Here is a 27,763-nt window from a genome sequence, read left to right on the forward strand (position 1 = left end):
ACCTCTGTGCATCCCTCCTGCCGGTCCCGCGAGTCGGGGCCCCTCCCCCGCTTGCCGTCCTCGCAACGGTGCGGTAGCTGCGAGGGTGCCCTTCCCTCCCTGCTAAGGCTGAGACGGCCGACTGGCGGGCAGCAGGGACGCACCCCCCACACCCCAGCCCCAGCGGCGAGCACCCCCCCCACCCCCGTCCCCTTCCTGGGAGAAGGAGAGCCGAAGCCCGAGCGAGCCGAGGCAGGAAAAGGCAGCCGTGGACTGCCCGGCTCGCAGATCATTTTTATTATCGAGATCATTATTAAAAGGGGGCGGGGAGCCCAGGATGCGGGGGAGGGGGCTAGAGACGCAGCTATTTTTATTAAACAGATTATTCCTGAAATAATAATACGCGCAAGATGGCTGAAGGTGGCTGTGATGAGAGTGTTGGGGGGTTTTTTCTTCCTTTTTTTTTTTTTTTGATCTGAGGATAAAGCTCTGAGGCGACAGCCGCTGCGGAGACCCTGCCCGGAGTGCCTCCCCAGATGAGAAGCAGCGGGCGGACAAACGGACCTACCGACGGAGCAACTGGCGCGGGCCCGCCCCGGACGCGTCTCCTGGGCAGCAGCCGGGGGCCGCGGGCGCTCGCCTTTCTGCCGACTTCTTCCAATTCTAATCTTTTTTTATATTTTGGAAAGAACCGGGGTGGGTGGAGCAGAGGTGGAGAGAAATCGGGACTTGGCATTTTCTCCCTTCTCTCTCTCCTAATTTGAGGGAGGCTGCCAGCCCTCCCCTTAAAAAAAAATCCCACCACAAAAAAAAAAAAAAAAAAAAAATACAGAGAGAGAGAGATAGAAAGAACGCTGCAGGACCCTCCAGCGAGCGCGCTCGAACCCCCGGCCGCCACCGCGGCGGCCGCCGGGAGCCCAAGATGGCTGGGCGCTGAGGGAGGCAGTCCGGCTCGACTGGCTTGGCCCGGCCCCGCCGCCGCGGGCTGGCTCCGACCGCAGCCCCGAAGGCCGGAGGAGAGGCCGAGAAGAAAAGAAAGTGGGGGGGGAGGGGGGCCGGGGTGGCGAAGGGGGAGGGCCGGGGGGAGGGGAGGGCCGGGGGGAGGGGAGGGCCGGGAGCCGAGCCTCCTGTTCATTAGCAGTTGAGAAAAATTCCTTTCTAGTTTGATCAATCCTTGTTTTCCTCGGCAGAGCCGGGGCGCCCGCCCAGCGCGGAGACGGAGAGCGGGGTCTCTCGCGGCGGGGGTGCCCGGCGCCGGGCCTCGGGGGAGCGCAGAAGTAGCGACGAGGGGGTCAGGCCGGAGCACCGACGGGGCTTCTTCTCCCTCCCTTTCTGGTTGGTTTTTTTTTTTCCACTTCTCTCCCTCCCCCTTCCGTTTCTATTTGTGAAGGGAGGAGGAAGGCAGAGGCGGGCTGGTGTCTCTGGCCGGGGACTGGAATTTCATCTGAATGACTGCCCCTGCGCTCACGCAGTGCCCCGGAGTCGGCCCGCCTGCGCCCCGCAGCCCGCACCCGCAGACGGCCGGCCAGCCGGGGGGCGCCCGCGCCGCGGCCCGGGGACCGGCTTGCCTCGCCCTCCTGGTCCGGATCTAGCAGTCCTCGGCGCGGCCGCACTCGCTTCTCCGGCCTCTCAGACCCTGGACGAGGCGAGGGAGGCGCGGCGCCGGCGAGCCAGGAGAGAGCCACCATTGCCGCCGCCGTCGCTGGAGGAAGTGTGCGGCTCCCGGGCTCTGTCCGCCTTGGGGCGCGCCCCAATGTCAGCCGCGGGGCCGAGTGCAGGCCGTGGGCCGCCGCTGCCCTAGCTGCGCCGATCGGGAGGCGGCCTCTTATATGGAATTTGGACCCCGGCACTCCCCTCCAGGGCTGGTGCCCCGGCCGCGGCCCTGGCGCAGTCCGCGGTCTCCCGCTAGGCGCTCGGGAGGAGGAGGAGGAGACGCAGCCGGCTGCGCGCGCTGCGTGAGGACCGAGGCTCCCTCCTCTGGGGGGCGGGCGCGCGGAAGGCGCTGGTGACTGAGCGACTCTCGGGGCCGCCGGGGCCCGGAGCTCGGGGCTTGGTGGGCCTGTAGTGGCACCGGACGGACCCCCAGAGTTGAGAGGTTGGGGAGACCTGCCCGGGCCCCCTGCCCGCAGCCGCTATGGCGGAGAATTGGAAGAACTGCTTCGAGGAGGAGCTCATCTGCCCCATCTGCCTGCATGTCTTCGTGGAGCCGGTGCAATTGCCGTGCAAACACAACTTCTGTCGGGGCTGCATTGGCGAGGCGTGGGCCAAGGACAGCGGCCTGGTGCGCTGCCCAGAGTGCAACCAGGCCTACAACCAGAAGCCGGGCCTGGAGAAGAACCTGAAGCTCACCAACATCGTGGAGAAGTTCAATGCCCTGCACGTGGAGAAGCCGCCGGCGGCGCTGCACTGCGTGTTCTGCCGCCGTGGCCCCCCGCTGCCGGCGCAGAAGGTCTGCCTGCGCTGCGAGGCGCCCTGCTGCCAGTCCCACGTGCAGACGCACCTGCAGCAGCCCTCCACCGCCCGCGGGCACCTCCTGGTGGAGGCGGACGATGTGCGGGCCTGGAGCTGCCCGCAACACAACGCCTACCGCCTTTACCACTGCGAGGCCGAGCAGGTGGCCGTGTGCCAGTACTGCTGCTACTACAGCGGTGCGCATCAGGGACACTCGGTGTGCGACGTGGAGATCCGGAGGAATGAGATCCGGGCAAGTACCCTACACACAAACACACGCACAACACACACACAAACACACACACTCTCTCTCTCTGTCTCTCTCTGTCTCTCTCTGTCTCTCTCTCTCTCTCTCCCCCTCTCTCTCCCTACCGCCTGGGGATCACCCATCCGGACAGGCTGACTCTTGTGACATCAGGCCAGAGGTTCCCTTACAAACTCCTCCTTAAGTTTGGAGGCAAGGTCCTGGGAAGTAGGATCCCCGATCGGTACTTGATATTCCTGCACCTGTGCTCATAGGGGGCATCTTGTGAGGCATTTATAGAATTGAGGTGTGGGGCTGTCAGGGATAGAGTTTGGCTGTTGCTTTTCTGTTTTGCGCGCAGCTCCCTCCCCTGGCGTTGTTTCCGTAGGCCCTACGGGAAGTCACTAAAGGGAGTGACCCAGGTCCTGCTTCTCCAGCTGCTGTTTATGTAATGAGTGTCCTGGTGCCGCTGCTGTGGCTGACATGATCCATGATGCTGGCATACCAATGAGGAAGTAAACAAAAGCAGCCATGTTAGTTTCAAGCCCTAGTGGAAACACATTGGGGGGGGCGGGGGGCTGGAGGGGGAGCTTCCGGAGGGAGAGCAGAACTCCTGGTATCTATCTGGCCAAGGCCTGGACAGCCAACAGCATCACCGGACAGCATCTCAGCTATTCGGATTATTCCCCATAGCCCGCTCTCCATGTGTGAGAATCGCTGCCCACTGTGTGCCTGTGCGTATTGCACGCGTCTGCATGAACACACCTTAAAGTATGTCTTCATCACTCTGAGCGCTTTTCTCCCAGCCCAGCCCTCTATCACAGCCCTCCCGCATTTGGGGAGGAGAAGTGGAAGATGGAAGAAGAATCCTGTGGGTTTAAGGTTGAGCCGCCTTGCAATCTGGTTTCAGGCAGCTGGCTCCCCTGGGCTGCCGGCTGGGTGATTACGGAACCGCATCCCCTCCCATTGTATACACCCTGTAGCAGCAGCCAATGTCAAAACCGCCTTCCCCCTCAGGCCTCTGGGGCTGGCCTGGCTTTGGAGCTGGACTGAAGCAATACTTCCGTCCCCTTCAGCGGAGGGGGGCTCCTCCTGGGTTCCTCCCAGGTCCCCTGGCTTTCAGGGTTGAGTCATACCAGAAAGAAGGGGTTGGCCTGAGACTGTCTGAGCCATCTCAAGCCCCAGCTTGGGGCCTGGGTGTGATATCATGGGGGTGAGGTTGGGCTTTGGTAGGACTGGGAGTGTTTATGGGTGGGGGCCCCTGGAGGCTAGTGGAGGCCAGTGGGGAGCTTGGTTATGAGGAAGCTCTGAGCAGGGGACGGTTGTAGATGGGGGCTGTTTCCTGTAGGGGGACCAGTCAGAATGAGTCACTGTTCAGCAATTAAAAAACATACACATACCACTAACAAAAGGCAGGAGGGTTGCCACAGGCTGAGGGCAGGGATAACAAATAAAATTTGCTGTATAATTAGTTTCTAATCGGATGGGCTAGATCTGGGGTTTTGTGCCAGGACAGAGCCTCTGGTTTCTTAAAGGAAGTGTGGGTGGGGGATGGAGAGAAGAGCCTCCCCCCACCACCAGGGTTGGAAAAGGCAGAGGCCTAGGGGAACAAATGAGCCCCTAGTGTACTCCGCCCCCCACCCAGGGCAGGCAGAGCCCAGACTTTCCCTAGTATTGGGAAGCTGCTGCTATTAATAAAGATGCAAGGGCTGGGGAGGAGGCTGGGAAAAGTGCAGAGGCAGGAGAAAGGAAGGCTGTCCAGTTCTCTGTCCTGGGATTGACGGTGGAAAATGAAAGGAAGGGAAAGGTGGAGATGAGGCTGAAAGGCACAGAAGAGGGGACAGCAACCAGGGTGATGAGTGAATGTGCGCCTGCACCCGCGGCTTTGCCCTTAGTTGTATTGGTGGTTGGTTGGTGGGTGTGAGCTCAGGTGTCTTTCATTTAGGTGGGGGAGAAAACACAATTTTACCTGATGTGGTAGTAAGAGGGTGTCTGTAGATGTGGGTCTGTGTTTGTGAGTGTCTTTGAGACTGTCTGCTTTGCCCTCAAATGCACCTGTCTCCTGTCTGTATAGTTGGGGGATGGGGGGTGGCACACATACGCAGAGTATACCCTGGGGTTCCTACCGGCAGGTCCCTGATCCCCCAGCTCATGGAAGGAACTGGATGGAAGCAGGCCCTGAACTTTGTCAGCAGCTCCATGTGTGTGCGTCTGCGTGCGTGCGTGTGTGTGTGTGTGTGTGTGTGTTCTTGTGTTCGTTCCTGTTCCTGGTGTGGGCAGGCTCAGAAGTAGCGGGTTGCATCACAGCCAGATGTGCAGTTCTGTGCGCTCAGCATCTGTGCCCCACAGCCTGAGTCTCGTCCCTCTCCAGGCTCCCCTACCCCAGGCCCTCCAGATTCTCTCTGGTGTCCCAGGGCACTGGAGTTGGAAACCCTTCGATGGCCCAGTGCCACTCACTGTGAGTTGGACTTATTGAATGAGTAGGAAGAGGGGCCCCACCCTCAGGGGAGGGGGTGAGCCACAAAGAACCTGAATGGAAGAACCCTTTGCACTCCATCCTCTCTAGGCTAGCCATGGGGAGGGGTGTTTTCCTGGGCTTCTTTTCCCTTGTGGGAGGGAGTCTGTCTTAAAGGGCCTCTGCTGGTACCACGGATGAAGGCAACAGAATTATCCCAGATGCAGGAGCAGAAGCGTGGAAACGTGGCACACACCTTAAGATATAGCTCTGCTTCTTGTGCTTCCTCTTCTGTTGTCCCAGGGAGGGGCAGGGGCTGCTGAAATGCCCTACTGGCTAGGAATAGGAAACGCTGATCAATCTCCCCCTGGTGGTCCTCCACATGCATACTCAAAGCACCCACCTGTGCAGCGGCCTAGAGCTGGGGCCCAGCAGGAATGCAAGCAGGGCTTCCGCCTAGCAGGGGACTAGCTGGGGGTCTCAGAGTCAGGCCTTCGAAGTCCTTGCCCCACTCTGCCCTTGGGAAGCCAATGTGTAAGCCACGTTGCCATGAGGCCTGGATGCCCATTGGGTAGACTGCAGAGAACACTCTAAGACATGCCTAGACCCCAAATGTGTTCTCCCTTGGGGCTATGGGAGGCTAAGGGCCCAAGATTGGGATATACAGGTGGACTCAGGTGTGGCGGCCCTAGGTGGTCAAACCCTCTTCCAGCCCCTGGGTTTAGGGGTTCATGTGAGGAACTCGGGACTGGTATGAGCTGGGAGCACCTCTATCTCATGACCTCCTTCAACATAGAAAGAAGATCCAAGATAAGGCCTAGTTATATCTGTGAAGGGCTATGCAGGGTGTGTGTGTGTGTGTGTGTGTGTGTCATAGTTGTGCCTCTGTGTCATTCCTAGTACCCCAGACAGGTTGGAAATGTGCGCAGGACCCTGTTCCTTGCATTCCCGAAGGTTTAGAGTTGAGAGGAGATGTTCTCTGGGGACAGGATCCCACTTCTTGGGCCAGTTTGGGGTTTGCAGCTGCTGGGGGTGAGGTCATCCTGCTCACATTGTCCATGGCTGGAGGGGCTGCCCTGGGACCCTGGAGGGGATCCTAGGTCTCCACCCCACGTGTCTGTCTCCAGGTGGGCTCTGGGAGTGAGGGCCGCCCTGGCCCAGCTATAGCCGGGCTGTGGCTGCAGCCTGGCTCAGGCGGTACGGACCCCACTGCTCTCCGCTGCCCCCGACCATAATCCTGAGGTCTCAGGTGGGGTGGGAGGTGGGAGGGTCAGGTGGCTGCTCCTTCCTTGACCATCTTGAAGGATCGGGAAGAGGGGGCCTGACTTGGCCTTCCTCCCTGGCCCTGGGCAGAGGAGCCTGAGGCGGAGGCCCAGCCCCCCACCTCCACCCCAGGATCCTGCTGACACAGGCAGACCAGACGCCTGTCATGCACTCCCTGCTGATGACTGCGTGCTGCAGCTCCGGGTGCCTGTGCATCCAGGTCTGTCTGCAGGTGTGTGTGTGCGCGTGTGTAACCAGTGCATCTGGTTGTGCATCTCACATAGGACTACTTTTTTGTATCTCAACGTGTGTATCTCTGAGAAGGTGCAATGTGAGTGACTGACTTAATTACGGAGTTGTCTTGTGTGTGGCTGTGGGGTGGGGAAGACGTGCACGTGTGTGTGTGTGTGTGTGTGTGTGAGCGAGAGGAGGGTGCCCTGCTTGCCGTTCACCTGCGAGTTGAAGTTGAGTGTGCACACGTATCTGTCGTTGACAGCGCTAGTGTGTTCCTGCCTGATGGTGGTTGGTTGGTGGGTGTGAGTCTTGTGTGACTTTCTCACCTGGTGGAGGTGTTGGGGAGGGGAGGAGACTCACCTTCGGTGAGCTCGTTGCCTGTAGTGGGCTTTGGAGGTGGAAGCCCGGATGGATCCTGCGATGCTGTGTTGTGGGCATTTGGGGTGGTCATAGGAAGAAGGGGAGCCCGGCTTGGGCCCCAGCCCTGGACCGAGCAGGCAGGCTTGGCTGGCCTCATCCCTGGCTCTGGGAAAGCCTTCCTTCCCGGCTGGCCTGGCATTCAAACACAGACAAAGGGGGGCTTTCTCTCTCGCCTCTTTGTTCTGCTGCCCCAGAGCAGTGCACTCTGCATGGCAAAAGCTAATTCCACTCTGCAGCTGGGAAACCCTCTCTGGGGTCTGCCGGGGCTTGCCTCCGAGGTGCTGCCTTTCTCCTTGTCCCTGGTTCCTGCCCTGTAGCCTCTTCTCTCTGGGTCTGTGATTGCCCGCAGCCTGGGGGTCCACATGGTAGCCCCAGGTAGGGGCTGAGGCATGGGAAGGGACAACTAAGGCTGAGACCAGGAGGGAGTGCTGTGGCCCAGGGAGAGGGGAGGCTGACGTATTCCTGGGACAAGGGCTTATGTGGGAGAGTGGGGGGCGGCTTTGGCAGCTGGGGAGGAGGTTAGGAGGGGGTAGCTCTGAGCGGGGGCTTCATCCAGAGCTGGAGCTGGCATGAGAGTCATCTGGGCAGGGATCCCAGCAGGCAGAGGTACTCCAGCAGCCCAGCGCCCTCTTCCCGCCTCCACCCCATCACAGGGGCGGCTGGTCCCAGCTCTGGTCCCATCTACAAACTTGAGGTCTGCCTCTGGCCCAGATCCTGGGGCCCTGCTCCCTCCTGACTTTGCTTCTCTTCAAGGTTGACTTGAGGGTTTTATTATTATCATTTATTAACTTTTATACAGCCTAGAGTCCCAATGGCCTTACCCGTCTGCCCAGTCCAGTCTGGCATCAAAAATGCCAGCTGGGCCTGGCCAGTCAGTCTCCAGAGGGCTGTGAGTGAGGCTTTCCCAGGGCAGGAATGTGAGGGGCTCATGATTGCCCCCCTCCCCAGGCTGGAAGGGGCTTTGGAGGAGCAGCTCAAGGCAGAGTCTAGAACATTAGGCGACAGATATGAGGGTCCTGGAGGGGTGGGAATGGTGTGCCCCCAAGTCTTCCTGATGCTTTTGCCCTCACAGACCCAGGAGCAGACCGTGGAAGGCCTTAGGTCCTTCGGGAAGGACAGGGACAGCAGTAAGCAGGTCCCACCTGGGCCAGCAGGTGTAGCGTGGGGCTGGGCCTCCAATTGCCCCTGCCCCTGCTGGAGGCCTGGTCCCTCAAGTGCTCCTAGTCTAGACCATTCTAGTCTCCCCTCTGTCCCTGCACACCTGAGGTGTGCCACAATCCAGGTGACCCACTCTGGGCTGGGAGCAGTTTGTAAGGTGCCCTCCCCCACACTGAGAGGCCTTGCCCTGAATCAAGCTGGGAAATCTCTCAGCTGTGGGTTTTTCCCAGGTGGGCAGTGGAGCCTCAGCTCTCAGTAGTTCTGGGAGGTTGGGATGGAAAGGAGGCTGCTGGTAGTGGGGAGGGGTCCTTGCTTCCTCTGTTCCCCATCTCCCAGCTTCTCAGCAACCTGATTCATTCATTGGTGGAATCGAGGTGAGGGGTACTAAAGGGGCATCAAGTGGATATTTCCCTTCCTCCCCACCACCCTGATTTTCCAGTGCCTGAGGTAGCAGTGTCCCCCCGCCCCCTGCTTCCCCCCCGGTGTTGGCTGTGGCAGGATTAAGAGCACCTAGCCCCGAGGGATCACCGTTCCTGCAAGGGTGAGCTGGCCATGGTGGGCCCCCCGCCCAGCCCTCCCTGGCTGGCATTCCCTGGCCAGTTTCCTTCCTATTCCTGGCCCTTCCCTTCCCTCTGTAGTGGAGACAGAAGCCCGATGGCCTCTGAGCTGGGGGAGAGCCAATGAAACCCAGCCACCTGCTAGGCAGTGTGGCCACTGCCTTTGCTAGACCTGGACTGGGCTCCACCCCAGAGGGCTCTGGGCAGGCAGGAACCAGGACCTGGACCTGGAAGCCAAGGGAAGACACCTCAGGGTCCCAGCGTGGCCGTGCTGCCAGGAAAGGATCTGAGAAAAGCCTAGATGGCGCAAGGGGCTGAGCCCCACTCCCCAGGACAAGACAGGAAGTGCCTCCCTTGGCTGTGCCCTGAGGGGTCAGCCATGAACTCCCTGAACGGGTTGCAGGGGAGTGGGACAGAGGCCTCCCACGGGCCTAGAGGGTGGGAGTGAACAGCCCCATTCCAGGCCTCTGAGGGAAGTGGGGCTGAGATCCTATCTGGGGCTGCCTCTCTTCTGCCCCTCGTCTGGGACTTAGCTACAGGTGCACCTCTACTCTGATACCAGTGGGTTTGGTCATGAAAAGTAGTTGGGCCAGGAGACCGTGGTGCATAGATGTGTGTGTGTGGCTGGGGCCTGGGCTCTCGGATATCCTGGGCACTGGGAAGGCAGGAGTGGCCTGGAGCCTGAGATGCATCCAAGTTGGAGGGACTGCTTCCCGAGTGTGGGGACGAGGCAGCCAGCAGGCAAAAAATTGAGAATCAGTTGTAACAGGGGAGGTGCTTCCCGAGTGTGGGGACGAGGCAGCCAGCAGGCAAAAAATGGAGGGTCAGTTGTAACAGGGGAGGTAAAAAGGTCTCATATCCTTTGGTGGTACCCTGGCCACCTTGCCTTCAGGCAGGCCTCCCTCAGTCATCGGGGGCCTTCAGGAGGGCCAGCCTTCACTGTGCAGGGCTGTGTGTATGTGACAGTGTGCCCGAGGGGGTCTCAGGGCCCAGGTGGTGGCGTGTGCTTGTGTGTGTGCGTGCAGGTGTATGCATGTAGGTGGGCCATACTGTGGGGTGCCGCCTGCCCTTTTCACGTGACTGGGGGCAGTTTCACAGGAAGGGAGGGTGTGTGACTACCTCTGCTCCTGCGCCCAGCCAGCTGTGTTTCTCTACAGGCTCTGACTCTCAGGCTGGCAGCAGATCCATGTGCATGTTGGGCTGGGGGTGGGGGGCAGGGCAACATCTTCTGTCTCTTAAGGTACTGTCCTGGGTCACTGAAAGGTCAAATTGTTGCGGAGGGCGGGGTGCCCCAGGCTTTCCCAGCTCAGAACCTGAGAGCCTCACCCCCTGCCTCTTCCTGTCCCCAGGGCCCTGGTTCTAGGGCAGCCACCAACAAAAAACAGGGTCGCTGAACTCTCCTGGCTGGCCTTGGTTTCCCCTTATGTAAAGGGGTTTTGGGGAATAAGGAAGGGATTGGTGGCAGCTTGTCTTTTGGAAGCCAGCTGAGTGTGGACAGGAGTGGGGGTCATGGGTCAAACTTGAGGGTCACTTTGAGGTCCACACAGAGGAAGAAAAAGAACCACTTCTTGTTGAGTGGACACTTACTGTGAGCTAGGTTCTGTGCAATCTGCTCTGCAAACCTTGTTTTGTGTGCAAAACCCATGGGTTTATTCAGGAAACACATTATGCATCTGTAGGGTGCTGGGGCCTTTGTGGGTCCCGGCTAGGAAGGGAAGTGGAAAAATGCAGCAGCAAAGCCCTGTTTTCAAGAGGTCTTCAGTTTTGTTTGGAGATTAGACCACAGTTGGTCAGACTATAGAATAGTGTTTTCCTATAGCTCTTTCTGTGAGATGGTCACGTTTTGTGTTTGTGGTGTCCAGTACATTAGCCACTAGCTGCATGTAGCTATTGAGCACTTGAAATGAGGCTGGTACAACAGAAGAACTGATGTTCAATTTAATTTATTTTTAACTAACTTAAAATGAAATAGCCACATGTGACTAGTGGCTACTGTATTGAACAGCACAGCTACAGAGGGAGAGCAGAATGTGACAGCCCCTTGTATGGCCAAGACAGGGAGGGTCCTGCACAGACTCCGAGCAGGGGCCATGGAAAGTTTCCTAGAGGAGCAGGACCTTAAGCTGGGCTTTGAAGGATAGACAAGGGATGGGGAGAAGGCACTGTGGGCTGCAGAAAAACACCAGCTGGGTGCATGGAGTTCAGATTTGCAGTGTCAGGGACAGGATACCAGCCCACCTGGCTGGGAGAGTCAGGTTGTAAGTAAGAAAGCCTACAGAGTTTGGAAGGAGGGGTCATCGAGGGATCTTGGGCAGGAGAGAGACCCTGTTTGAAGAGGTGTATCTGGCAAGGGAGGATGACAGGGCGTCTGGAACAGCTGGGATAGGCAGGTCTGGGAAGAGAGGGCTTGTAGAGACAGAAGATTAAGGGCTGAGAAGAGCAGCATTGTTCCGAACCTTCCAGCAGACTGACCTTGGGTCTTAGGAGAGCCAGAGTTTCCTTTCCACCCAGGTCCAACTGAGGGGCTGAGGGAGTTAGCAAGGACTTCAGAGGCCTAGCTCTCTGCATCAAGAGCAAGCAAGGGGGCAGCTGGCTGGCTTTATGCCCCCCAAGTGTAAGGCAAACATCAGGTGAGATCTCTGGACCGGGCCAGAGGGCCTGTGAGACCCAGGAAGTTTGTGTGACCCTCTGCATCATTTCTGAGATGGTGCTCCCCAGAGAGAGGCAGCATGACTTGGATAAGAACAGACCCTACTACCTGGTCATTTAGGTTTGTATTCCAGCTCTGATACTAGCTGTGTGACTTTGGGTGAATTACTTAACCTTTCTGGTTTCCTCTTCTCTGAAATGAGGATAATAATAGTATGTATCTCATAGCATTACTAGATAAGTCTATACAGGAAAAGTGCTTACAACAGAGGCAGGCCTGACCCTGCCCTCAGAAAGTTTATGGTTTAGATATGTGTGGGAAGCATTCCAGGCTTTTTCGTCCTGGGGACAGGCTGGCCAGACAGTTGTCACCAGGCCCCTGGGATTGCATGGGAGCCAGAAGGGGTTGAGGGGGCAGAAATTTTAGGTCGTCTGGGAAGAAGGATCCAGAGGATGAGTCTGTCTGTAGAGGTAAGGATGGTGTCCACCCATTCCTCTGATGCCCCTACCCCAACTGTCTCTGCAGAAGATGCTGATGAAGCAGCAGGACCGGCTGGAGGAGCGAGAGCAGGACATTGAGGACCAGCTGTACAAACTCGAGTCAGACAAGCGCCTGGTGGAGGTAGCTAAGCCCAGGCCCATGGTATGAGGTGGGGGGCGGCTTGGGTACTGGGCCTTGGGCTAGGATCTGTTGCGTGGTCGGCTCTATGCCAGAATCCCTTGGTCAGTCATTCAATGAACCGTCAGTGGATGAGCCCCCCACTGGTGCCAGGGTACCTGTCCAGAGCCCTGTGCTACCAGTGGGGGATTGGCAGGTCAGACTTTGCCTTTGGGAGCCCTGGGCAGCCTGGGGCTTTGGTGTCCCAGACTCCCCCATCCAGTATGTGAGACAGGCAGGAGCAGCAGCCTGAAGTCCCCAGTACTTACCTGCCCACCCACTCTTGCCCCGGTGCCCGCAGGAGAAGGTGAGCCAACTGAAGGAGGAAGTGCGGCTGCAATACGAGAAGCTGCACCAGCTGCTGGATGAGGACCTGCGGCAGACGGTGGAGGTCCTGGACAAGGCCCAGGCCAAGTTCTGCAGCGAGAACGCAGCGCAGGCGCTGCATCTCGGGGAGCGCATGCAGGAGGCCAAGAAGCTGCTGGGCTCCCTGCAGCTGCTCTTCGACAAGACGGAGGACGTCAGCTTCATGAAGGTGGGCTGGGCCTGGGACCGGCTGGTAGGACCCAAGGGGCATTTTTAAGATTTTTTTTTGTGTGTGTGTGTGCCTTGGGTCTTCGTTGCTGTGCGCGGGCTTTCTCTAATTGTGGCGAGTGGGGGCTACTCTTCATTGAGGTGCGTGGGCTTCTCATTGCGGTGGCTTCTCTTGTTGTGGAGCATGAGCTCTAGGTGTGCGGGCTTCAGTAGTTGCGGCTTACGGGCTCTAGAGCTCAGGCTTAGTAGATGTGGTGCACGGGCTTAGTTGCTCTGCGGCATGTGGGATCTTCCCGGACCAGGGCTCGAACCCGTGTCCCCTGCATTGGCAGGCAGATTCTTAACCACTGCATCATCAGGGAAGCCCCAAGGGGCATTTCTAAATTGGAGTCTGTGATGCTTTGCTCCCCAACTGGTTCCCCCCACCAGTATGCTCACAGGGCTTTGGAGCCAGCCTTCATGGATTCAAAACCCTCCCACCCTGTTCCTTCTAGCTTTGTGACCTTGGGCAAGTCATATATGTTCCCTAGGCCTCAGCTCCCTCACTTATAAAATGGGGTTGATAATACAGATCTATTATCTGTTACCCGCAATGCCAAAGTTTTAGAAATCTCTGAAAACTGAAAGAAAAAAGTTCCGGCAGCTCATTTAACAGCAAAAACTGACCTGAACTGATGCTGACAATTTATGGCCTTTATTGATCTTTACTTGGTACAAATATTGAAACATATTGCTGGGACTTCCCTGGCAGTCCAGCGGTTAAGACTCCACTCTTCCAGTGCAGGGGAGGGATTCGATCCCTGGTCAGGGAACTAAGATGCCACATGCCACGAGGCGTGGCCAAAAAAAAAACAACAAAACATATTGCTGCAGAAACATTGATGTGTTAGATTACAGTGTCCTACGCTGTAATCACATATTATGATACGGGCACCATATTTCCCTTCTAAAGTCCAAAAAATTCCAAATTCCAAAAGACATCTTGCCCCAAAGATTTTTTGGGGTAAAAGATTGAGTGCTTGCAGAACCTTCCTGCTAGGGTAGTCGTTTAGATAAGGTGATAGATGTATAGAAAGCACTTACAGTGTTGTCTGTCACATAGCAAGCGCTCAATCTTCTGAGAATGGAGACACCCCACCCCCTGCCCCGCCACACTCTGGCCAGAATCAGAAGGTCAGCCCTGCCTGGGGAGAGAGAGGATGGGGCAGCTTCCATCTTCCCCTCTCTCATGCTGCCTTTCCCACTGACTAACCCTTTTCTCTCCCTCTAGAACACCAAGTCTGTGAAAATCCTAATGGACAGGTGAGCAGATGGCCACCAGCCCTCAGGGGAACACATGTGGGGGAGGGCAGGAAGGGCCAGGCCCACTGCGGGGAGGTAGGGCGGGCTTACCGGTGATACCTCCTCACAGCAGATGCCCCGTCCACTGCCCCCAGGACCCAGACCTGTACAGGCAGCAGCCTTTCTCCCCCTAAGATCGGCCACTTGAACTCCAAGCTCTTCCTGAACGAGGTGGCCAAGAAGGAGAAGCAGCTACGGAAGATGCTAGAAGGTGAGGGTGGGATCCTCAATCAAAGGGAGAGAACCCTTTGGGCAGGGGTAAATGCCAGAACCTTCCTTCTGACAGGCAGCCTGGCCTAGTCAGATAGCCCTTTCCTCATATCCCTGCTTTGCTACTTCTAGCTGTGGGACCTTGGGCAAGCCGTAGTACCTCCCTGAGCCTCAGCTTCTTCAGCTGTAAGATGGGAAAGATAATAGTATCTGCCTGCTAACGGAGTAGTGAGCATCAAGATGGTGCATGATGTATTGTGCTTGGTCCTACAGATGGAAAATGTCCCCGGGGGAGAGGAGGCCTGGGTTGCCTGGGACAGGGGCTTTAGCGACTTTTGCCCAAACTCTCCACAGGCCCCTTCAGCACACCGGTGCCCTTCCTGCAGAGCGTCCCCCTGTACCCTTGTGGTGTGAGCAGCTCTGGGGCGGAAAAGCGCAAGCACTCGACGGCCTTCCCTGAGGCCAGTTTCCTAGAGACGTCGTCGGGCCCCGTGGGCAGCCAGTATGGGGCAGCGAGCACAGCCAGCGGCGAGGGCCAGTCAGGGCAGCCCCTGGGCCCCTGCAGCTCCACGCAGCACTTGGTGGCCCTGCCGGGCGGCGCCCAACCAGTGCACTCAAGTCCTGTGTTCCCCCCATCGCAGTATCCCAATGGCTCCGCCGCCCAGCAGCCCATGCTCCCCCAGTATGGGGGCCGCAAGATTCTCGTCTGTTCTGTGGACAACTGTTACTGTTCTTCCGTGGCCAACCATGGCGGCCACCAGCCCTACCCCCGCTCCGGCCACTTCCCCTGGACAGTGCCCTCACAGGAGTACTCACATGCGCTCCCGCCCACACCTTCCGTCCCCCAGTCCCTTCCCAGCCTGGCGGTCAGAGACTGGCTCGACGCCTCCCAGCAGCCTGGCCACCAGGATTTCTACAGGGTGTATGGGCAGCCGTCCACCAAACACTACGTGACGAGCTAACGCTACGCGGGCGGTGGGGCGCTGGGGAATCTCCCCGCCTCAGCCCCCAGTGGCTCGGGAATGACGCATCCAGAGACCTGCCCTTCTACCTTCCTGTCCTCCCTCCCTTCCTCCTTCATTTCCCCAAGTCTTTTCCTTTTGGATTTTGTTTTGTTTGGGGCTTGTTTTGATTTTTTTTTTATCACGAATCTCCTGGACTCGGAGGTGACAGTGGGAGCTGGCCTGGGCCGGGGCTGCAGGTGGCTCTGGAGTTGGGAAAGCGTCTACCTCAAGGCGCTGAGCTCTCTCTCTCTCTCTGTCTCTCCTTTTTTCTTCCACTCCTTCCCCTACCCACCCCCGTGGCTGGAAGGAGCCTCAGCTTCCCCTAAAGCCTTGGGGGTAGGGGCAGTTTCCAACTCTCCTCAGCCAGCCCTGGGAGGAGGGACCAGTGTCCACTGGCCTGCTTCTCCTCTTGTTTTTCTTTTGGGCAGTTTGATCACTGACTAAATAAGGAAAGACCTGTAGATTGTGGGGCTTTTTTTTTTTTTTTTAATTTTTTTTAAAACCAAGAATGATTTCTCCTGCTTCCTTCTCGCCATCCTCCCAGACGGAGTTCAAAGGCCACTTCTCAAGCAGCGTTTGGCACCTTCAGCCTCAGAATGGAATCTTAAAGACAGGAACCCCCATGTCCAGGAAAGGGGAAAGGAACCTTGCCAATGATAGTGACCACAGCAAAAGCAAATAATAATAATATTAATAATAATAAAGAGAAATAAAAGAAATAATAAAATAAAAAACCATAGCACAGCCCTTGTTGAGGTCAGCGGGAGAGGAGGGGCTGCCCGGAGTTGGGTCCTTGCCTGGATTTTGACACAGCGACTTCCTGTAGTGAGCACTTTGTATGAATCGTGGACTTCCTGTTCTCAAGGCGCAGGTATTTATTCTGTAATCTGTCTAGAGCACACACCGAAATCCAACCTTCTAATAAACATAATGGCGCAGTCCCACTCCCTGCCTCGCCTCTTACCCCTAACTCCCCCAGGCCTGGGGTCTTCAGGCATTGGTGTGGGGAGGGGCCCCTCTAGGGATGGAAGCCCCTGCCCTCCTTGCCTTGATTCTCTCCGGGGTTTAGCCTGTTCCAGGCCTGTGAACGTCAGTTCGTCAGGTACTAACTGCGTCTGGTCTCAGCCTTGGGTTCATTTGGCAAATATTTGCTGAGGGCCTCCTAGGCCCAGCCCCCGGCCGCATGGGCCCCGGCATCTCTTTGAGTTTCTGCCAACATGCTCTTAGCAAGGACAGACAAAGGAAGAAATACCTTTCTATGAGTCTTGCAGAGTTTACCTCCTTCAGTCCACAAATATTTATTAAGCACATGCTAAGCGTCAGGCACTGTGTAGGGCCAAGGGCACAGAAGTAGAGCAGACCTTATCTTGGAATTTAGTCTAACTGAGCCTTGGCCCCCATTGGGGGAGGGGAGCGGGGAGGGTCACTCAGCTCCATGCTTCCTTTGGTAACTTGGGCTCTAGCCCCTGCCCCTGAGCATGGAGGGAGGGCAGGCAGGAAAATCCTGTGCTCTGGGAGGCACAGTGCTAGGGTAACAAGGTGAAAAAGACATCCTACCCTCATCCCCTTTGGCAGAGCTCAAAGAGTAGCATGCTTGGGAGCTTGTTAAAAGGGCTGAATCCTGGGGCCCTACTTGGACTTGGAATCACTGAGGGCCCAGGAACCTGTTTGTTTTTTTGCCACGCCACACGGCATGCAGGATCAGGGATCGAACCCATGCTCCCTGCAGTCCTGCAGTGGAAGCACAGAGTCCTAACCACTGGACCACCAGGGAATTCCCAGTAATCTGCATTTTTAACCCTCTGCTAATTCTGACACATCCTGGGGTTTGAGAAGTGCTGCCATGAGGGACTGGCCAGGGACCTGCTGGTCTCAGGGACCCGTGGGCTGGAAGGAGGGGCTGGGGCACACCAAGCCCTCCTCTGTTGGAGCAGGAGTGGTGTGAGGGGGTTGCTGGATCTCTGATTTGTTGCCCAACACTTTGCATGGATCTGCTTATGTGTAAAGTAGGAGGGTCAACCTTTCCTGGGTGCCTAATTCTCTTTCCCCTTGTCTGGGTAGAATCTGAGCCTGAATGCCTCCCGCCCCAGAAAGCCTAGAGCAAGACAGGGAACTATGGGTAAGTCCTGCACCAGGGGTCCAACCCTCACTGACTCTTAGTTACCCCTCTTCTCAGAAAAATAAGCACCCAAGTTGGAGGGCATGGTCAGTCCATGTCCCCCCGCCAGTCGGGCTGGCCAGACAAAAGTGTTGGTCTAGTGCCTCCATCTTCCCATCCTGTGGGAGTAGAAAATGACTCAGTGTGGGGGTGGGTGGACCCTTGCTTCACTTCTCCCCCTTCCCCACTTTGGCAAGGAGCCAGAGCCAGGAGCATGATGACAACAGCTGGCCTGCCCCTTTCTCTTCCCCTGCACCTGTTTGGGGCTATTGAGGGGAGGCAGATGGCTGGAGCACAGTGCCCTTCCAACCCAGGGTGGAAGGATGCCTGGGGCCAGGTGCTGGTGGACAGATAGACATTTAAGTCCACTCACATCTGCTCCTGACTCACTGTCACTTTCTCTGGTTGTCAGGAACCCTGGGACATCTTCTGTGCCAGGAGTTGGGAGCCAAGACAGAAAGCTGCCCAATTTCTTTCCCACTTGGCCTAGTTTTGTTTTAGCTGATGGAAGAGGTTCTTTCTCCAGGTACATCAATGAAACTGGGATATGGAGGGGAGACTGGTGGTAGCGCGATGAGCTTGAACCCCACCAGGTTCCAGCTCTGAAAGCCCACCCTAGCAAATAGACACCCAGGCACATAGGCTGTAGGCCAAGCAGCTAACTGTGTAGTATGGCCTGGAGTGCCTGGGCAGCCAGGGAAGCCGGGAGACGCTCACCCCATCCAGCTGTCCCCAGCTACCCAGCTGTCCCTGGCTTTGCAGGAGCAGCTGTCACCCACCTCCCAAAAGGGTCAGGGGCAGAGGAGGCCAGGAAAGCTGGAGGTGCCCCAGGAGCAGGGCCAGCTGGAGAAGGCGTGGGGGCCTTCCTCACCCTGCACACTCAAGACACCTTTCACAGCCACAGGCGCGCCCTGTGCCTCCCTCGGCTAACCGCTCAGACTCCGAGATATTGCTCTCACAGCCCCCGCCCGGCCGTGCCCTCCCGTCCCCGCCCTCCGGGGAGGTGATCGCTCCTCCCCATTCCAGGCAGGGCTGGGTGGTCAGGAGTGGAGCGCGTCTCCCCCTCCCCACTGACGGCTCCTGTGGGCCAGATGTGCGGAGCCCGCAGGGAGGCAACCGCCTGGGGGCTTCCTTCGCCCGCCACCCCGGCGGGTCCAGGCTCTTTCATGTCGCCGCCCTCCCCGGTCCCAGCCCCGGAGCCGAGCAGCTGCGCCCCGCTCCCCGCCCCCAGCCTCTCTCCCAGCTGTCTTTGGGGTGGGGCCGGGCAGCTGGGGAACAGCTGCAAGGCGTGGAGTCGGGGTGCTCGGGTGCCCTCCTGCAACAGCCGGAAACAGTCTCCTTGCCCGGGGGTGGGGGGAGGGGGCGGGGTGCAGGGGGCCGGGGGAGGGGGAGCCCCGGGGGGATGGTCGGCCCCTCCGCCCCTCCCCCAGCGCACCTGGCTGGCCAGCTGAGAGTCGGGCAGACCCCAGATCAAAGTCCCCTCCCGGCTTCAAAAGGCACCCTGGGGGCGGGGGAGGCAGATGGGGCAGCCGGGAACACCCTGAACCGGGAGGCCGCTGTGTCAGCGTCCCAGGGCCCTCTCTGGAGGTCGAGCCCCCGCGTTCTAACCTAATTTCTGGATTCTTTCAGGCCCCGTTCACATCCACCCACTCGGACCCTGTGGTTGTCACCATGCCCTTTCCTCAGACACCTTCATTTGCTCCCGTATGAGGGTGGGTGGGGAGAGGCCATGAACACTTTCAGGACCAGACTAGCCCACTGGGGGATTTCCTACCCCATCCCACCTCTGCCTTATGTAAATTAGGTGTGTGTTTGGGGGACGGTCTAGGACACGTCCTTCCCCAACCTAAGTGCTCTAGACCTACAAAGAAACGGGGGCTGTGGGATAAGGGGAGGAAAAAAATTATTCCTGGGTATCCCTGGACATACCCCACCACACTCTAGCCCTCTTCCGAGGTGAGGTTCTCCCTGCTGGATGTTGGAAATCTCTTCCTCGGAGGTGCTTTAGAAACAGTGGGCTCTGGAACCTAGGATCCTGGTACTGGTTCTAATACCCTCTGAGTCCAGTTTCTTACATTTAAAGGGGCAAGGAAGGAAATAGAGGGCACCCTTGGATTGCCTCTTCCCTATACTCTGCCAAAATGCTGGGACAAGAGCCTGGGATTCAGGGCTAAGATTCTAGAAACTTCATTGGAAGCTGCAGGGAATGGGAAACAGATCAGTGTGAGGGCAGAGACAGCTGGGGTTGGGGGCTCCTGGTGGGAGGTTTATAGACCTGGGTCAGGAGGGGACCTGGCCTTAAGAACATCAGCTTCTTCCTTCGGCGTCTCTCTTTCTCCCCCCCAATACTCTACCCTGTCCATCTGCACCCCAAAGGCTTGCTTCCCTTCCAAGGAAGGATGATTTCACTCTCTGCTTGAATTCCTCCAGTGACGTACAACCTCGAGACACCCTTCCACAATGAAAGCTCTTATAAAGAACCAACAGAAATCTGGTGGGTAGAGCTTTGGCCTCTACCATATTCTCCTGTGTATGAGAATCACATCCCCTGAGTGAGGGAGGCCTTTACGAGCCCAGGGCTTCTTCCCTAAAATCCCCTGTCCCTGGCATTTATGATTCAGGGACTTGGCAGTGGACTTACCCCAGAATTCTGCACTGGGAGTCTGAATGTTTCCTCCACAGGCAACCAGTTTTCCATAATTGCTGTGTGGTAAATTCCTCTCAACTGCAGCAAACTGGGATATTTATGACTTCTCCTTGCACTAGATCTTCAACAATTGGGTCTTTCTTGAGAGAGAATCCATCGGCTCAGTGCCATAGGTTATTTCTCACTATTTACATTGAGGCAAGAAGAGGGTGACGTGGGGGGTAGGGTGTGGCATAGTTTTCAACAGTTTGTAGAATGGGGTCTAGAGGTGGTATGGGCAACATCTCAGAATTGCAGGTAAGAAGTGGAAGGAGGGAGCAGGCTTCCAAGAACTAAGCATTAAGGGTGGTGTGGACTTCTAGCCCACCTGGAAAAAATGTCAGTGAGTCACTTGACACGTGGGTGCCCTGGCTGCCTGGTTGTGAATCGGATGTTGTCATCGGACACTCTCCATATGTGTGCCTGCTGCAGGGCACTGAGCAAATGGGCTGCTCATAGCCTAATGGATAGGGACTCTCCAGCCACACCAAATGCCACCTCTACCAGCTGCAGCTCCCCGGGCTCCACCCATCAGATCATAGGCTTAGAGTCAGTCCCCCAGCAGCCCATGTGGTTCCATGCCCCAGTGGCTCTGCTGATCCCTCTGCCTGGATTGCCTACCGAACCTCAGAGTCTCACTTCCTCTGTGCATTCTTCCCCACCCTCTCCAGAGGGGGTATGAAGAGTAATGAATGATGCATGTGAGATGCCAGGATGGTGATGGCACAGGCCGCTTTCAGGCACTGACAGCTATCACGATATTCGTGTTCCTTTGGGCCAACCTCACTCCCATGCACTTAACACTCTCACTTGGTATTTTAACTAATTGTGTCAGGTTACAGGCTGCAGGCCCAAGTAGCCTGTGTGCCCCTGGAGGACATGAAATATTAGTCATTTTTTATTTTTCAGAGCGTAAGACGTTACCTGTTTCATTCATTCATTCATTCATTCATTCAACTAATAATTATTGATGTCCTTCTAATGCTGGCCTCTATTCCAATGCTGGTGATACACTGGTGAACAAAACAGACAAACTCCGCCCTCTTGGAGCTAATAACTTAGTGGGGAAGAGACAGCTGACAAACAAGAAATCAATAAATGTCAGCTGATGATAAGTACTATGAAGGGAAGTAAAGCAGGGTGAAGGGGATAGGGCTTGTCAGTAGGGGTGAGGGGGCATGGCAGTTTTTATAAATGGAGGTGGTCGGGGAAGGCTTTGCTGAGAAGGTGACATTGAGTGGAGACCTCAAGAATGTGAGGAGGCAAGATCTGGGGATATTTGGAGCAAGAGTGTTCCAGGTAGAGGGAACAACCACGAAGGCTGGAGCCAGAAGACGCTTGTTTCAGGAAGAGCAGTGGGCGAGTGGCTGGAAAGGTGGGTGAGGGGCAGAGCAGGGAGTGGTGAGGTCAGAAAGGCATGAGTGAAGAGGCCAGGACATGAGGCACTGTAGATGCTCTGCCTCTGCTCAAGAGATATCTGCCGAAGGAATGAAAGATGGATGGATGAATGAATGCCACATGCCTGGGTTGTCAGGGGCTCTGAGTTTTACAGGGGAGCCCTGTGGGCTAGAGGCTACCGGGCTCTCTTCCTGGGGAGGCAGGACTTGAATCATGCCCTAAAGGAGGGGTACGCAAAGCACAGGAGGGAGGGTAGACACCCCAGGGAGGAGGTCGCTGTGAGGGCAGGTGCGGAGATAAAATTGTGGGGGACTTGTAGCGGGACAGCGAGGGTAGCTCATCTGGAGCTCAGGGTATGTGTGAGAGCCCATGATTGACAGGTCCACAAAAAAGATTTGAGGTTAGACCAGAGTGGCCTTCAATGACAGGATAAACAGTTTGACCTTTCGTGTCCCACAGCAGCGGTGCCTCTGCAGGCATCTGAGCAGGGGAATTGAGTTTTAGAACAATGGCTCTGAGCATTAAGGGCCTGAGTGGCCAGGCAGTGGAGGGCAAGGGGACCAGCTAGGAGGCAATGGGAGGTCCAAGTGAAAGAGGAGGTGGAGTGGGGGCCTCAGGGTGCAGGTTGGCCCCAGCCCCAGGAGCAGGAAGGACCGTGGCTAGGCTTCCAGGTCCTGCTGCTCAGGCCGAAGGATGGAAGCCGGGATCAGGCCTGCTCCTTCCCTGCCAGCCAGCCGCGGGCCCCGGAGTCAGCAGAAAACCCTGGCCCTGGGGAGGAGGCGGCGCAGAGCCAGAAGCTGCTGAGGGAGCACTGGCAGCAAGATGCCATTGTATGTCCGCAATCAAGATACTTCAGAGGAAATCAAAAGCACCAACTGGGGAAATGATGTGTGCACTCTCTTCTCTCTCTCTCTCAAACACACACACAAACTTCTGCCTCCAAAATGGGTCAAGTGAAGGCTGTGGGCGTGGGCTGGGGAGGGAGGGCTGGGAGGAGAGGAGGCCCAGGGCCCTGAGCAGCCTGGGCGCTCGTGCCCACTCACCCTCCTGGCATAGGGGTTGGCAGCAGCTGCAGGGTGGGGTGGGACGTGAGGATAAATATACACCTCCCCATGCATATGGATAATGCACACAGCTGCCCTGCCTGCTTTGCGCTCATTAGGACCAACTGTTTCAGGAGCGGTGGCAGGCGGGTGGGAGGGGGTGATGTGCCCATTCACAGACCGGGGGTAGGGGGGCTGCTTGCAGCTGTGCAGACACCTCCCCCCGGGCCTGGATCAGCATCCCAGCCCCTGGATGCCCCTTCCTCCCTCTTTTCCTTCCTCCCAACCTGCTGCTCTGGCAGATCTGGAGGTCTCAGGGTAGGAAAGGGGCCTAGGGAGTGAGTCAGGATGAAATCCAGGCTGAACCCACACCAGAGCTGGGGGAGTTGAGGGGAAGGTTGGGCTGTATTGCATCCACTGGCCCCGGGATGGGCTGCTGCTTATAAGCCAAAGCTCCTTATCCCTCTCTCTCCAAAGGCCATCTGTAGCATCCAGGCAGGAAAAGTGCTTCGGCCCTGTCATCCGGAGGCTCCAGGGAAGCCCCCATTCATACCCCAGACAGAATCTGAGGGGCTTGGGAGTGATGTGTCAGCGCCATGGCACAGGATTCTGCCGTGTCGGCGGCCAGGGAAGCTGAAGAAAGGAGGCTGATGGGCACCAGCTCTCCAGAGTAGGTCGTGCAGGAGGGACTGGGGACTGGGTTGGGGATGTGAGTGTTGAGAGCCCGGCCCAGGGAGAGGTCTGGCTGATGTAATAGGCAGGGCCACCAAGTATGGCTGGACAGCTTGTGCGCAACACAAAGGCACCAGGCTGAGAGGCCCTCAGCTAGTGCCACGGCTTGTACCCCGGTGCGGGGCATCCTTTCCCATATGGGTCAGCAGTGGCCCGGGTGGCAGGCTTGTCCAGTCTTAGGAACACGCATTTCGTTAACAAGGCAAAGAAAGACAGGGCGGACATTGTCGGTGTGTGACTCAGCAGCTGACCCTTCCTTTCTTTCGCCCCTCCAGCGGTGTAAGTGGGCTCCCAGGGCTGCTGCCCCTTCGCTGCAGCCCTCCCTCTCCTCCTTTTGGGCCAGGGCACTGGTGGGGGCTGCAGAGCCCTGGGGGAGAAGGGAGGCCCAAAGGGCGACCGCTTCCCCGGCCTCTTTCCTTTGTTGCCAGGGTGGAGCCAGCCACCACCTGCGCCCCCTGCTGGTGGCCTCCAGAGCAGCAGCCACCTCTGGGCTCTGCAGAAGGGTCTGGTGGGTCGTGAAGAGGCGGGTGGCAAAGTGAGAGGGAGAGGTAGGCCTCTGGCCTGGTCTCCGGGAGCCCCGCTCCCCACTGCTCCCTGCTGTTCGCGGCCCTGTGTTTAGTCAAGATGGTGCCCTGGGGAAAGATGGTCTTTCTAGTTGATGGGAACCCGAGCTAAGCCATTTCCTAGCTGTGTGATTCTAGGCCAGTGACTTAACCTTTGAGAGCCCTGGTTTCCTCAACTGGGAAAGGGGTAGAAATGGTTAACTTGTAGGACTGCTGAAGGGATCCAATCAGTGAATGAGCAACAGGAGTAGCAGTTCCCTGAGCTAAGTGGTAGTCCTGCCCCCGACCCTTGCAGCTCTCAGCTGCAGGTATCCACACAAGTTATCTCACAAGACTTGCCCCTCCTTGACTCAGCTTGCTCTCTGCCTTTCTGTCATTAGGACTTCACTTCTTTAGCGAAGGTTTTTTGTCCCTGGGATACTGCTGCTCACTCTGGGAAAAGAAACCTCTCCCTGCTCCTGTGTGCAGGAGGATTCCTTAGCTCCTTTTCTGAGCTCAGAAGCCAGAAGGGGAAAAGGTATCATGGTATGAGCTTGGGGCCCAGCAGTCAAACTGGCCCAGGTGAAAATTATGGCTCTGCTGCATTCTTCTGGTGTGATCCTGAGCAAGTGATTCAGATTCTGTGAGCCCTGTCCTCAAACTGAGTGGTAATGCCTACAGTTATCCATGTTGTTACAAGGATTAAATAAATGGTAACTGCCAAGTGACTGGTACAAGTGGGTGCCCTGGTCTGACCCTGCAGGGGCCTGGTTGTTGGCTGTATCCCCACATACCCATGTGTGTCTGGTTCTAGACACACACACACACACACACACACACACACACACACACACGACACAGTGCTGGACCAGCAGTTTCACCGCAGGGAGCAGCAGCTCTCTTTCCCTCCTCCCTGCCCGGCTCCTGCGCCGCAGCTTCTCTGAGTTCTGCAGTGTTGGAAAAGGAAATTACCGAACAGATTGCAATTAAAGGGGGAGGTGGAGGGGAGAGAGACAGAGGCCCTGAAATGCAGCTTGACTGAGTGCTAAACTGTGTTTTTGCCTGGAGCCAATCAGGAGCCTCTGACAAGAGCCTGTTCCCACTTACAAATCTAATTGCAGGAGGTGTGGCTGCAGCGGCCCTGGGAGCCCCCAGAGAGAGGAGGGGGCTGCCAGCACCGCCAGGAAGGCTGCTGGCCCTTGCAACATGTGGGAGGGGAGGTGGGAGGACAGAGGTCTTGGGGCCTGGGAAGGCCTGGACTCCAGAATGTCTGCCAGTTATTATAATAGCTACAAATGATTTAGCACCTACTCTGCACTGGACATCCATAACTTCATCTAATCCTCTGAAAAACGCCACAGGGTAAGTGATTACCTCATTTTACGGGTAAGAAATTGAGGTGCAGTGTCCCTACTATGTGCTAGCCATGGCCCTACATCTACCTTTATCGACGTTATATCTCTTTTTATTTTTTGCGGTATGTGGGCCTCTCGCTGTTGTGGCCTCTCCCGTTGCGGAGCACAGGCTCCGGACGCGCAGGCTCAGCGGCCATGGCTCACGGGCCTGGCTGCTCCGCGGCATGTGGGTTCTTCCCGGACCGGGGCATGAACCCGTGTCCCCTGCATCGGCAGGTGGACTCTCAACCACCGCGCCACCAGGGAAGCCCGACATTATATCTCTTTTAAATCTCCCTACGGCTTTAGTCCCATTTCCCAGATGAAGAGGCAGGGAGACTCCAAGAAAGGAAGCAACTTGCCCAAGATCACAGAGCTGATTTATGGATGGGCAAAGATAGATCTCTGGGTCTGACTCCGGAGAACACAGTTTGATTGTACCTCACTGTGCCTTTATTCAGCACAGCATTCTGAGTAGAGTTGCCAGATTTAGCAAAACAACAAAAACAAAAACTGGGATGGCCAGTTAAATTTGAATTTCAGATAAACAATGACTTTTTTTTTTTTTTGAGGAACAAGAGCCTAGTTTTTTTATTTGATCATTTCTTGCATTTGAAGTACTCCTCGATGACATCCTTGGCCTGAGACTCTTTGCCATAGTCCTTAACCACCGAACAGCTGCAGCCAACCACCTTACGGGGTTTTCCCTCTCTGTCAATTTTACAGAGGCCTACCCATTCCCCTAGCTTCTTGTTGTCATCAACCTTAATCAGGTTGATTTGGTGCTCAGCACAAAGGGCCTCCACTAACTTGACACACATAGGCTCATCACAGTTGGATGCAAGCACGCAGAGATGGGCTTGGCGCTTGTCTAAGGCTTTGGCAGCTTCGCGAATTCCACGTGCTAGGCCATCGTGGGTGAGGGCGGTCTTCAGCACCTCTTGCAGAGCAGTATTAACGTCCATTACACCTCCAGCAGCAATGCCTTCCTCGGCCATGGCGGTGGGTTACGGGTGGAGCCAAATCTTGAATGCACCCGCGCCTCCGCCTCCGCGCGGCTCCGCGGCGGCAGGGAAAGAGAACAATGACTTTTTATGAGTATTATGTCTCAAATTTTCTTTTTAATTTATTTTTGTCTGCGTTGGGTCTTCGTTGCTGCGTGTGGGCTTTCTCTAGTTGCGGCGAGCGGGGGCTACTCTTCATTGCGGTGCGCAGGCTTCTCATTGCGGTGGCTTCTCTTGTTGCGGAGAACCGGCTCTAGGTGCCCAGGCTTCAGTAGTTGCAGCACATAGGCTCAGTAGTTGTGGCTCGCAGGCTCTAGAGCGCAGGCTCAGAAGTGGCTCACGGGCTTAGTTGCTCTGCAGCATGTGGGATCTTCCCGGATCAGGGCTCGAACCCGTGTCCCCTGCGTTGGCAGGCGGATTCTTAACCACTGCGTCACCAGGGAAGTCCCTATGTCTCAAATATTGCATGGGACATACTTACATTAAAAATGATTGTTTGTTTGCAGTTCAGGTGTGTGTCCCGCCATTTACCTGGCAGCACTGGACTTTCTCTCTCTTCCTGCCTCCAGCTCCCCTCTATTCTGCCAACAGCTTGGCCCTTGGGGCCAGCCAGGCTGGTATGTCTCTAAGGCCACTGAAGTGAAGCTGCCAGAGGGGAAGACAAGCTCTTCTCCTGAGAGAAGAGCCCTGAACCGGAGCCTACTCTGCCTCCTACTGTGTGGCTTTGGGCAAGTCTACTCCCCTCTCTGCACCCTCTCTAAAAGGAAAATTCAGTATTAGGTACTAGGTAATTGCCAGCATCCTTGCCAACCGCAGTTTTCCTGACTTCTCCCTTTTTTCTGTCTGTGCAAAGCATGGTACAAAGTCTTCAGCTGTGCCGCCGTGAGGACAGAGGACACCCAATGCTTGGGACAGAGACCCCTCCCCACCCCCCACCCCCCCCACCCCCCCCGCGCGCCTCCCTAAGGAGCGGCATTGATCAGAGGAGACCCCTGGTGTGGGCTCGGAAGGCCCGGGGACTGAGATGCCTGAGAAACGGGCCGTTATTGTCTTTGCCCTCCAGAGGAGGCAACTTGCCGCGGCCTTCAGACCCAGGGTCCTGCCCTGCTGGCACTAATGGCTCTGTGATAGTGGGTGAATTCCTTAACCCAAGCCCTTGCCTCAGTTTGCTTAACTGTGAGGTGGGACTAATACTGCCCCATGATGTAGATGAGAGGTCTGGTATGTAGGAGGGGCTTAATAAAGGGTTATTTTTATCGCTGGTGGCGGTGTTAATGTTACATCCTTCTGAAGAAAGCACCTTGAGGGATGCTAACCTCTGAAAGGACAAGCACACCGCAGGCCCTCTCCCCTCCCCTCCCCAGCAAAGGACACGACACTTTCCAGGCTGCCTTGATTTCAGCTAAATTTTATTTGTCGGATTTTTGACAGACGTCTAAATTATACATTGAATTTTCCACATGACCAAATACCACGTCCCTTCCTTTGACTATCATTTTCAAAAGAGACTATAAAAAAAAGTACTTTTCGATGAGCAGACTGAACCCTGAAACCACATGGAGTGCAGAGCTAAAAATAAAAGGAAGTAAGAACTGGCCCCTGAGAAGGAAAGAGAAATCAAAGCAAACTCTGACGGGAATCAAGGGACG

The 27,763-nt window shown here is 56.5% G+C and overlaps 2 protein-coding genes across 2 annotated transcripts; one reads left to right on the forward strand and one right to left on the reverse strand.

Moving 5' to 3' along the window:
* Nucleotides 1-1,117: 1,117 nt before the first annotated feature.
* On the forward strand, nt 1,118-16,089 carry TRIM8 (tripartite motif containing 8). Its single transcript, XM_082674330.1, has 6 exons — nt 1,118-2,683; nt 11,937-12,032; nt 12,370-12,603; nt 13,873-13,904; nt 14,039-14,154; nt 14,508-16,089. The coding sequence occupies exons 1-6, from the start codon at nt 2,114-2,116 to the stop codon at nt 15,113-15,115; spliced, it is 1,656 nt and encodes a 551-aa protein (XP_082530456.1). The 5' UTR covers nt 1,118-2,113; the 3' UTR covers nt 15,116-16,089.
* Nucleotides 16,090-25,672: 9,583 nt separating this feature from the next.
* Nucleotides 25,673-26,187, reverse strand: LOC309834357 (small ribosomal subunit protein eS12-like). The gene has a single exon (XM_082673024.1). It carries the CDS (start codon nt 26,106-26,108, stop codon nt 25,710-25,712), a length of 399 nt encoding a protein of 132 aa, XP_082529150.1. The 5' UTR covers nt 26,109-26,187; the 3' UTR covers nt 25,673-25,709.
* Nucleotides 26,188-27,763: the final 1,576 nt, after the last annotated feature.

The sequence above is a fragment of the Grampus griseus genome (genome assembly GCF_964374135.1).
Source record: "Grampus griseus genome assembly, chromosome: 16".
In the NCBI taxonomy this organism is placed as follows: domain Eukaryota; kingdom Metazoa; phylum Chordata; class Mammalia; order Artiodactyla; family Delphinidae; genus Grampus; species Grampus griseus.